The sequence below is a fragment of the Pempheris klunzingeri genome, chromosome 12 (assembly GCF_042242105.1).
Source record: "Pempheris klunzingeri isolate RE-2024b chromosome 12, fPemKlu1.hap1, whole genome shotgun sequence".
Lineage (NCBI taxonomy): Eukaryota > Metazoa > Chordata > Actinopteri > Acropomatiformes > Pempheridae > Pempheris > Pempheris klunzingeri.
Window position 1 is genome coordinate 599,077 of NC_092023.1, and position 12,045 is coordinate 611,121.

Sequence of the window (12,045 nt, forward strand, 5' to 3'; positions counted from 1 at the left end):
CCGCCTTCTTAGAGGAGCGAAGGGAACGGACAGAACGGCAGAGTTATCAGGTGAAAGCTCATTCAGGACCTGTGAGTGCTGCACTGCTGAGTACAGCTCAACTCTCTGCTGTCCTCTCCCCCCTCGGTCCTCCCTCGCACCTGCCTGCTCCTGGTGAATGTCTTCTCTGCACGCACTCCCACTGCTCGGCAGTTGAACACACTCATGGTCGATGCCAAGGGAAGGAACATGAAATGTCTGACTTTCTTCTTGATGCTTCCCGAGTCTGTGAAAAGCAAGTCAAGTAAAAGCTCCAAGAAAGGGAATGCCAGCGGCAGCTCCAAGCTGCCCCCCGTCTGCTATGAGATAATCACTCTGAGGAGCAAGAAGAAGAAGAAGATGGCAGCGGACATTTTTCCCACCAAAAAGCCGGCATCCACCACGACAGTACAACAGTACCAGCAGCAGAACCTCAACAACAACAACACCATACAGAACTGTAACTGGCAGGGACTCTACTCCACCATCAGAGAAAGGTAGGAACAACCAGCGAGCCTCCTCTCATCAATATCATGTTCAGAGAGGATCAATTAGAATTAGAAACACTGAAAAAGTTCACTAGATAAGAACCACATGTTCTGGAGCATTTCAAATTAAATCTGTTCCGTTCAATCTAGAAATGTGTCACAAAACACTGATGTAAGGTAACTCTTGTACAGGGAGGTGTGTGTGTGTGTGTGTGTGTGTGTGTGTGTTTGGGTGTTCCCCCTGCCCTGCCCTCTATCTGCTGGGGGGGATCTCTGTTTACACCCTCTGGTGCTCCTGCAGACTTTGGCGCTCTGACATAACAGAGGGCGGACAGCACAACAGGCGGAGGCTGCTCTGTACTGAAGCTAAATATTTACCTTGGCCTATCAGTAAAAGAGCCCAGCTGTCCACAGCTAAATGTGTGCTTTCTGACCCGCTTTGTTGCCTCTCCAGAACATCATGGGGCTGTTTACCCACCCCTGTGACATGTTCCACCACTCAATAATATATGAACGCAGCTTTATTGTTGATCCCAGCCTTTCACAGTGGGGATTTTCCATTCCCTTCATTGTCTCCTTTGCCTGTTTCTATGTAGATATAAAGAGTTTATGTTGAGACACCACAGAGCTTTGAAATCCTTTTTGTGATTTATTGTGCTGTGTCAGACTTATAAATCAATAAAATAAGACTTATGAATCAATAAAACAAGACTTATAAATCAATAAAATAAGACTTATAAATCAATAAAATAGGACTTATGAATCAATAAAATGTCTTTAGTCTTGCCTGAAGCAATTTAGACACTTTTCTCAGCAGTAAAACTTTTATTTCTAGAGCGATAGAGAAGATAAGTAAAGTGCTTTGAATTCTATTATTCATATGAAATACATTGATCCAACTTTAATCTCACCCTGAAATCTCAAAGTTTTGCTTTTTCTCTTTGCATCTTCTAGTAAATCATACGACATTCATCTTGTTCTGCTGTTCTGTTTCTTTCCCTTTCTAGAAACTCAGTGATGTTCAACAATGAGCTGATGGCAGATGTTCACTTTGTGGTGGGTCAGCCTGGACGGACCCAGCGGCTGCCAGGACACCGAGTAAGACCTCCATCCAGCTGTAAAATCATGGTAGCAGGGAGGAAATGAACAAACAAGCAATCAGCCAGCCTGGCCCCGTGCCCTTTCTTATCATATCAGCATAAAAATGATCGTCCTCATCGCCAGCAGCAATGGAACTAAAATCCTTTGTGCTCCGCTCTCACTTCCGCACCATGTGTCTTTTCGAGACAGTCCTCAATTATTTATGTAAATGAGGCTGAAGGGTAGAGGGAAGGGAAGGGATATCCTCCTCAGCAGTCATCTCCTTTGTCTGCTGGAGCTCAGCTTTTCAGAGACAGCATCTGCAATTACTCAACTTTTAATCAGACACATCCAGCGATACGACAATAATGCAGAGAGTCAGGTGCACTCAGCGCTGCGGCTCACATCCTACACGTGCTGCACTTTTGGGCTCATTTACTTGATTAGCTTTTCAATTCTGGAACGACAGCACAGTGATCTCCTATAAATAGCTGTGATTATTATGATGGGGCCCATATTCATCCTCTTTAGGTCCGTTCTAACCTGCAGGTCAACACGATCCAGCCTCCTCAGGATGTTCACATAAATGATTGATAAGGTTCATCACTGGCTGGACCATGAGGCACCATTCTGCCTGCTCTGTTTGAATGTGATTAGAACATTCACATCAGATCTGTAAGGGGATTTGCAGCCATGACTTTGGCTCGGCTATCCAGTCCACATCTCCACCGTCAGCGGAGGCCTGCGCGGCTCATCGTTTTAGCTCTTTGTGTGGGGCCCAGGCGTATTATCTATGATTGGTAGCTGCAGTGCACTTGTGCATTTGCACAGAGCAGTTATGGAAGGACACCGAGGATGACTTGACTGCACTTTATGCTGAGACATTATGCCGATGGGACATAATGGGCAGGGCAGCAATCTTTACTGTGTCCATTTGGCAGGCCTTCAGAAATGCATTCTGATTTAAATCACAGTTATGTCCTATCGAGGTGGAGGATGCAGCTAAAAGCAGTAATTTATGTGAACATCTGTAAAATACAACAGGCCAAGAGGTGAGACTAATCTCATTTTAATGTGCACTGTTTATATACTCATCTGGAAATCCACATTAAAAAGCAACTGTTCAGCTGAGCTTTCAGAGTGGAACAACAACAGCATTGTTTTCCAAAAAAAACATATTTATGCAGTTTATTTTAGGTTGGGTTCATCGCAATTTACTTTGGAGGAAGTCTGTGTGCCTTTTTGAGAAGATTTATACCTCCCACATACCCACCTACACAAACTGCACACACACACACACACACACACACACACACACACAAAACACAGAAATGCGCACACACACACACACACACACACACATAAAACACAGAAATGCGCACACACACACACACACACACACACACACACACACACACACACACACACACACACACACACACACACACACACACACGGCTGTGCTTGGGTATAATTACTGAATTCACGGCCTTGAACACGATGCTTATTACCTAAATTATTAGTAGCATTGTGTTGCATCTGATTTCATCATAAGTTCAGATAAGTCATTAATTTCAGTAAATTGAACTTATGTTGCACTCTGTTCAGTGTTATTAGGTTTTCCTGTTTTTTTATATATTTATTTTTTTTATCAGAGGCAATCTAGTTCATTACAAATGTGCCTCCTTGTCCTCAGGGGAAATAGAAACGGGCCGTGCACTGCTCATTATGGGAGAAACTCAACAGGTTCAATCTCTTCAGTGATTAGAATTGTCCAATATCCACACAGAGTGTTTTTCTATGTCAAGACTACGAGCTACATGTGAACAAATTACATTTAGTGGAATTTGCTTTTCCAATGACTGTTCTCTCTCTAAAGAATGATGCTGACTGTCAGTCACAGATGAACTACGGCATGTTTTCACTCTGTCCCTTTGTTTTCTCTCCCTCTCCCAACAGTATGTGCTGGCTGTGGGCAGCTCCGTGTTCCACGCCATGTTTTATGGTGAACTTGCTGAGAACAAGGATGAAATCCATATTCCAGATGTGGAACCTGCAGCGTTTTTGGCAATGCTGAAGTAAGGATCCCCCCCCCCCGTCTAAACTTCTTAACCTCAGCTGTTAATGCCCCCTTTAAACAAACAATGTCATCTTCATGTGCGTTACTGCTGAATACATTTGATGTTGATGAAACAAGTCAGTATCTCTCTCTGGCACATCGCGGACAAACCTGTTTAGCACTTACTGTGCCAGACAAATAAATAACGAGGTGTTTCTTCCTCTATCTCAGAGACAGAATCTATAACCGTCTATTTTCATTCCACAACACTTCTCTGCTCTTCCTCCCCCTTTCTGTTACTTCATCACTTTTAGTTTTGAGTTCTGCTTTCTGTGTCTTCACATGAGAGCTGCAGTCGCTTGTAGACGAGGGTGTAGGAGGAATATTCTTGTGGTGGCCTGTTTGATTAGTTTGCACAGTGATTTCAGTCTGGATTGAATCTCATAGTACTGTAATATCAGTCAGGTCCAAGCCTTTAATCAACTAAAAGCATTATATCTATCCTGCTCTTTTACAAAATAACATTCTTCTGAACAAATATGTTCTAAGTGTAGTTACTGAGGTGGCTGATCTGTTGTCCATTTTTTTATGTCAACAGGTACATTTATTGTGATGAGATTGACCTGAGCGCCGACACAGTGTTGGCCACTCTTTATGCTGCCAAGAAGTACATTGTCCCTCACCTGGCACGTGCCTGTGTCAACTTCCTGGAGACCAGCCTGAGTGCCAAGAATGCCTGCGTGCTGCTCTCCCAGAGCTGCCTGTTCGAGGAGCCAGAGCTGACACAGCGCTGCTGGGAGGTGATTGATGCCCAGGCCGAGCTGGCGCTACGCTCGGAGGGCTTCTGTGACATCGACGCCCAGACCCTGGAGAGTATCCTACAGCGAGAGACGCTCAATGCTAAAGAGATAGTGGTGTTTGAGGCGGCACTCAACTGGGCTGAGGCCGAGTGCCAGAGACAGGAGCTCACCTCGTCGACTGACAACAGGCGTAAGGTTTTGGGAAAGGCCATGTTCCTGATACGTATTCCTACAATGGCTCTGGATGATTTTGCCAATGGAGCAGCCCAGTCGGGGGTGTTGACGCTTACTGAGACCAATGACATCTTCCTGTGGTACACCGCGGCCAAGAAGCCTGAGCTACAGTTTGTCAGCCAGCCTAGGAAGGGTCTGACACCCCAGCGCTGCCATAGATTCCAGTCCTGTGCCTACCGAAGCAACCAGTGGCGTTATCGGGGCCGCTGTGACAGTATACAGTTCGCCGTGGATAAAAGAGTTTTCATCGCTGGGTTCGGACTGTATGGATCTAGCTGTGGCTCTGCAGAGTACAGTGCCAAGATTGAGCTGAAACGTCAGGGAGTACTACTGGGACAGAACCTCAACAAATACTTCTCTGATGGTTCCAGCAACACTTTCCCAGTATGGTTTGAGTATCCAGTCCAGATCGAGCCTGACACCTTCTACACCGCCAGTGTGGTTCTGGATGGGAACGAGCTGAGCTACTTCGGACAGGAGGGGATGACGGAGGTGCAGTGTGGGAAAGTGACATTTCAGTTCCAGTGCTCCTCGGACAGCACTAACGGCACCGGGGTCCAGGGGGGGCAGATTCCTGAGCTCATCTTCTACGCCTGACGGCCCCTGCGCACTCATCCACTGATTTTCAGTGCACTTATGGAAACCAGTAGATTATCACTTTGTGCATAGTGCCACTTCCTGTTGTTTATTTTTGTCACTACTGTTAAAAAAATCTGATCTGAGACCTGTGAGGGTCTTCTGTAATTTTACTTTTAGTAATTGGTCCACTTGAGTAGGACCAGATATATGTTACAGGTCGGACTCACCAAACCCCGATAAAAGATCATAAAAAATATCGTGCACTACATGTGCTTGTACATATGGATATATGTAAATTCTATAATGTATATGAGGCCACGATTGTGGCCAATGCTGCCCACAAAGATATCTTATATGATGAATATGCTACAGTATGTTTATTATTTCTATGCTTGCATAGAATGCACATATATAGCAGCAATACTTCACGTTCTATAATCTACGATGAGTATTTCATGTCACGACACAGTCTGGACCATCAGCATCACAGAGGAAGTGAAAAAGACTGTATGATACTCATTATCAACATAAATCCCATTAGGCATTTGTATTTGAGTGGTTTCAATTGAATCTGCAGCTCTTTGATACTTTGGATGTGGTAACGGGCACTCAGAGAGGGCCAGTGGTCTTAGATTAGGGCGCACTAGATAGAAAGAGACACATAACCCCCCTACAGTGTCTCTGTAGCATGTTGCTCTGCACCTACACTCCTGTGAGGCTTCATTCAGACCTGTCATTATGTTTACAGTGCAGATGTACTTAAAGTGGTCACCATTCACCCCTACATGGTGGAGTGAAGGTTCCTTTGGTTTTCTGTCTGCATTGCAGTGCAGAACTGTTTCATTTCATCTAACGTGTACTACTAATTGTTCTGGCACCTTTGGTTTTGTTTACAGCGAAAAGATCAATGACTGATTCAGTGTTAGAAGCTGTTTATCTTGTGGACTTTTCCTCCTCTTTGTTAAAACCCTGTGCACTCTAAACTGTTGAGCACTCCCTCCCAATGTGATCAGACAGTATCAGTATTTGCAGAATCATACTGTATGTTACAGGTTGCACTGATGTTGGTTTGTAATTGAACTGAATTGAAATTTGTTATCTTATTTTAACTGTTCTTTTTAATGAGGCAGATTTTTTTATTTACTGTGCTACTGAATATATTTTCTGGTGTAGGATAAACATCCACAGACTCGTCCGCTGATGACGATGGATGAGCAAACTGGTGTTCATGTCCTGTGTTTATGTGCTTCAGTGCTGGGAGACCAACGAATGTGTATGATTGTTGAAGATGCAAATAAACGAAACAAGTGGTCCGTGCTGGTTGTTCATCCCATCTGTAAAAAGCGGTACTGCTCAGACTTTGACTGAAATTAGGAGATGGGGACAGATGACGGCCTTAGGCGCTGCAATGATTTACAATGCTGATGGATGATCCCAAACCCCAATTCTATTCTGCATCCCTCCTAAATAAGACTTAATAGGCTACAACTCTGCAGTGGGGCTCTTTGCAATCACTCCTGCAAAGGTATGACAGCACTGACAGCACTGCAAAGACTCTCTACAATCTTGTATTTCTACAGACTGCAGTCATAATCAGCGGCTCCTTTACGTGGCCATCACATGTTTTTAAGTTGCAAGAGATAGAGAAAGAATGACATTACAATCTTAAACTTCTAAAACCCCTAAAATGTTGAATTCCCAGCATACCACACTGGCTGTTTGACCCAAGGTCTACCTTGATGTGTCTGCTGATGTAAAAAAAAAAAGAGGATTTCTGCTCATGTTTGTATCTTTGTCTTAGAAACACAGTGGTGCACTTGTGTTGTAGAATCTCAGATATACAATAACACTTCATAGGTCTTTGAGTTTCACTTTCCTGAGTGTGTGTGTGATAACTCAAAAATAAGACGAGTCCTTTACTGAATCTCAAGGCGAATCATATCTCCTCATGAAGTGTATGTTGAAAAAGATAATCACTCCTGGGAGCTTATGGCAGGTACTTGATTACCAAGGCACTCAATAACGCTGAGACCAAGTTTGACATCGCCAATGAGCATGAAGCCCTTGATGAATTGAACTCAATATGTTGGGGGACTCCGTGCGTCGGTGCGATTTTTCATGATTGTGGCGCTAATGTTGTAAGCAAGATCATTAATTGCAGTGGAGGCGGCAGGAGACCACAATGTGCCCGGAGTCAGGAGCAGGCCTGCTAACAGCAGACAGACACACACACACATTTTCATTTTACAAGTCAGGAGCAGTGATGATTCGGTGAAATGTAAAAACACAAAGAACCCCAAGCAGAGGTTACTGTGCAATAAGCATTTCTGTCACCTCGGAGCAAAAACAAAGAACACTCGCTTCGTTCTCCTCCAACAGTTGTTACCATCGACCCGACATTTTTGGTGTTGGTCACAGTGAGCTGAGGAAGCAGCAGTGCTGCCAGAGGCGACCAGCTCAGAGCCACAACGGTGGTCATGGAGCACATTACCTAAAACAACTACTGGATCAATAGCAAGACTTCAATCAGCTCTGATCTACTCTGTCATAGGTGGATTACGTGATGAGGCTATAATCAGAGAGGAGAGACAATCATTATAGTAAACCATCTTAGCTCAGTGGATGAGATCCTGCAGGCTACGGATGAAATGTATAGTTAGGCATCTAATTATGATCAGTTTGCCAGTAAAGGAGAGACCATGCATTACTGATGAGACAGTCAGAGTGCTGATACAGTATTTTCCTCCAAGTACTAAAAGTTAATGATTAATAACTCCCACAGTTTTTAGGACTGCTTACTCACACATACACTTCTGGCATCCTGCTTGATTTTACCTCTGAAATGTATTTAAAAGAGCTTCCAGTCTGTTTATCAGAGAGTAGAAGAGGATGACACACTCTCGTCATCATTAATTATACATGTGACAGTGGATTCTGTACATAACATAGACAGCCTGTGGAATAAACATATGGTTTGGCGGGGGAAGGGAGAACAGGGTGGTGGGTGCTGACACAGACTGGGCACACATTGCCAAGGGAAGACTCACTGGAGGTTTAATTACTGTTCAATACGAATTACGGATGAAAAGATTCAGTCTGACTTGAGGGAGGAATGTGGATTACAACTGATCAACATTGTTAATGCTCTCTAAGATTGATTGTTCCAAGTGCAGATAAGTCTGCCAACAGAAGCAGAAGGTCCTTGGGTAGCAGAGACGGATGGTGTTGTTTCCTTAGTCGATGGTTAACATGCTGCACAAACATTCACGGCACTAAATACTGGGCATATTAATGTGGTGCAGGGTTAAACAGGATAGAAATGTGTGAAAAAACACCACACTGGGGAACAAAAAGGCCGAAAGGAGCCACATTCTGTTGTTGTGCCGTATCGAACATCAGTCTGTTCACTGCAGGCAATCACGTATCAGCATCAGCAACATCCTGATCATTTCCAACCCAGCAAAATGTCAATGAATTAGTAATGGCCAAAGAGGGGAGGGAAACACAGCTGTGGGTTTAAAGAATTCATCAAAGAAAATAATTCAGAAATCTGTTTTTTAATTCAATAAATCTCAGAGGAAATCTCAAAGCTAACCTTTTTCCCCCAACCGCTCCTTAAACCATGTTTCCTCTAAAGGTACACGTGTATCTATACATCAGTGTTGAACATATATATATCTACATATATATACTGCTGCTCTCTAAGTGGAACAAATGCCCCCTAAGTGTTCCAGGAGCGTCTAACAAGGGCTGCTGAAGGTTACAGTGAATTGATGCAATCCTGACAGATGTAAGGGTATCTGAGCCCCCCCACTATCCTCATTGCACTAATCTCACCCTACTGGCAGCCAGTCGAGCAGGACAAAGGCAGCGTGAGAGGAGAATGGAATAAGGGGGGGGGGCAGAGGTAAGTATCCAGTCTGGTCTGACTAGCATTAAGGTAAAGCGGTCATTCCCTTGATAATTATCACATAGATTATTAGTGGGCTGTCTAACTAGCAATTAATCACATGTTAGAAAGGCAAAAGGTCACAGAGGTCAGATGCAAGGTGGAGGGGGAGGCAGGGGGAGGCAGGGGGAGGCAGGAGTTTGACTGATGAGAGCCACCTTGGCTTCTTTGTCATCCCTATTCTCAACCCTGCGGAGCTAAAGATCTGAAAATGTGGGGATATTATTCCCAATAATCTCCTGCCTCAGAGCTGCTGCCTCCAGTCAGCTCTGCAGGATGGAGACCGCGATTGTGTTTCTCATTTATCTATTTATTTATTCATTGGTACCAGGCAGAGCTAAATCGTTTCAACAGGCTGGGACACTGAAAGGCCAGCTTTTATGTTAGATTAGCCTGTTTATAGCGATGTCGCTCTGCTGCAGATGGATCAATATGGCTAGGATTTCTGGAGGTAAGCGCTCTGTGTATCAGGTGAATTATGATTGCTGAAAAGAGAAGAAATACGCTTTTGGTGGACAATGGGATCTGCACAGCCTATTCAGCGCAGCCAGAAATACAGAGAGCACAGTAGCGCAGCTTCGGGCACACAATGGAAGTAAATTACATTACCTTCCAGAGCTGCAGAGGTAAATACCCTGTTTACATAATTGTGTGTTTGTCCTATAAAATACGATCCCAGAAGGTATATGAATGCTGCACTCAGGCAAAAAGTAGTTCCTTCACGCGCACTGAAAGCTGAATTTGTTGGTGATGCATTATGCTAATCAGGCTGTTTATTCCCACAACTCCGCTCTCGTATACCTGTCACCCACAGCCATTACGCCGTGGCTTGATCAAAACCTTGAATGTTGGCAGCTTCCCACTGAGAGAGGTGATGAGGGCTGAGCATGCTACTTTTTGTATGTACTCTACAGCCTCTATTCATACTGAAGCATGTCCTCTAAGGCAGCTCCGTGGCTTTGATAGTGCAGAGTGAGAGGGCCCTTCTCTCCCCAGGCTCTGATATAATGAGAGTGAGCTTACTAAACATGATCTGCGGCTCTCTCAAATAAGATACTTGAAACAGCTCAAGCCTGAAACAGTACAACAAACAGCACTGATTCATTTGTACACATGCTCTGGCTCCCTCTCTCTCTCTCTGTGAGCTGTATTGGGGGGGTAATGTGTTTTAATGTGTGATAGAGAGTGATACAGAGATGGGGGAAGAGCACAGACAGGCACGGGAGTCTAGCTATGCTAACATAGGAAGTTTAATTATTTCCAGGAGCACAAAGGAAATGTGAAGTGACAGATTTGAAATGATTGAATTCATGGTTTGTATTTGTACAAATATGAATAGATGTATACTGAACAGAACAATACTTTAACTGTGCCATTTCTCATATTCAGTCATTATCTGCTCCAGGATCTTATCGCTCGGCAGCGTGGAGGCTGGCGATCAACAGAGACATTACACCGGCACGAGGTATTTCTTCTGTCGGACAATCAGAAACGCCAACGAGCCTGAGAGTCAGCACAATTTCACAGTGCTCCAGAAATGCATTTTGTGTCACTGAACAGACATTTACAAGAGTGAATTTTATCTGCTGAATGCCCATTCTCCCTCTGTTTAACCTTAACGTGACCGAACATTTTCCCACACTGGCAATTTCTGCCTGAATTATTGCGGGAGTATAATAGCATCTACAGCAGACTGATACTGCACCCAAGTTCTTTGAGGTCTGACTGAGCTCGACCAGCCTGCTTTTGTGGCCTAATTTAAGAAGTGGAGCGCAATCTCCCGTTCCTCTGCCCTTTATGTGTCCTTCTTACCGCAGTGAAGAGCCGCTCCTTTATCGAAAGGTCTGTGCAATTAGCATCATTCAAAAAGGGATTACCTGCTGATGTGTGCTGTGGAAGCTGGTGTCACACGATTCATCACAACTCTGAAGATTTGATGTTCAATCAAAGAGGGATTGAGCGTAATGCACCTGCAGTCACAGCAACCCCACATTTCTATAATCTGTCTGCGTAAACAGCTGCACGACCACGGTCTAATTGTCAAGCTGAAGATGAATTTGATGTTGTTGAAGCAAAGAATCTTTTCTCATTTTACCATTAACTGGGATAATTAGCTGCAGCTGCATCAGCTGTCAGACAGAAGACAGAGGAAAGACACTTTCAAAGCAGTTTCTTAACGCTGAGCCTGATAAAGTAAAATATCAACGCTGAAACGATTGGCCGTTATCAGTAAAACAGAGGACAAACAGTCTAATTGGCAGATGAGTGTGAGAATTAAACGTCCTGTACCTTTATATTGTTTCAGAGATTTAAAGGAGCTGCCATCAGTGTTCATCTGACCCAACTAAAACTCTTTCTGCCTATGCTTTCCTGCGTCGAGCCCCGGACTATTCCCTCACTGCCCTCAATAATGGCCTCAATTTAAGCTTTACTGTGCCGTACCTTCCCCTTATTTTCACTTCCCTTTGAGATACCAAAGCTTTTCTCGCTCTGAGCTGCTGGAGGTAATCACAGGACATGAGATGAATAAAAGTGCTGTGTTTTGTGTGAGTCTTCCCGGCCTGACTGCGTGTGTTTTGTATTCTTGTGCAGGTAGTCGAGCCTTAACTCTCCGTATTATACATGCTTTGTGCAGAAGAAAGCCCAGTGACAGCTCTGATAAATGCAGCTGCTTGTACTGTAGGTCCTGTGAAAATGATGAAATTGTGTGTGGACGGTGATTAAAGAGCATCAGACCTTCCCAAACAGACCCACTGTCTGTCAGACTGTGAGCAGTGTGCGTTTGTACCGGCAGCTATTCAAACATGTGCCGAGGCGTGGGATGAACATTATATGTAT

The 12,045-nt window shown here is 44.2% G+C and overlaps 1 protein-coding gene across 1 annotated transcript; it reads left to right on the top strand.

Annotated features, from left to right (window-relative positions):
• The first annotated feature begins 204 nt into the window (after nt 1–204).
• On the top strand, nt 205–5,276 carry LOC139210984 (BTB/POZ domain-containing protein 3). The gene is made up of 4 exons (XM_070841217.1): nt 205–515; nt 1,514–1,604; nt 3,546–3,664; nt 4,244–5,276. The coding sequence occupies exons 1-4, from the start codon at nt 205–207 to the stop codon at nt 5,274–5,276; spliced, it is 1,554 nt and encodes a 517-aa protein (XP_070697318.1).
• Nucleotides 5,277–12,045: the final 6,769 nt, after the last annotated feature.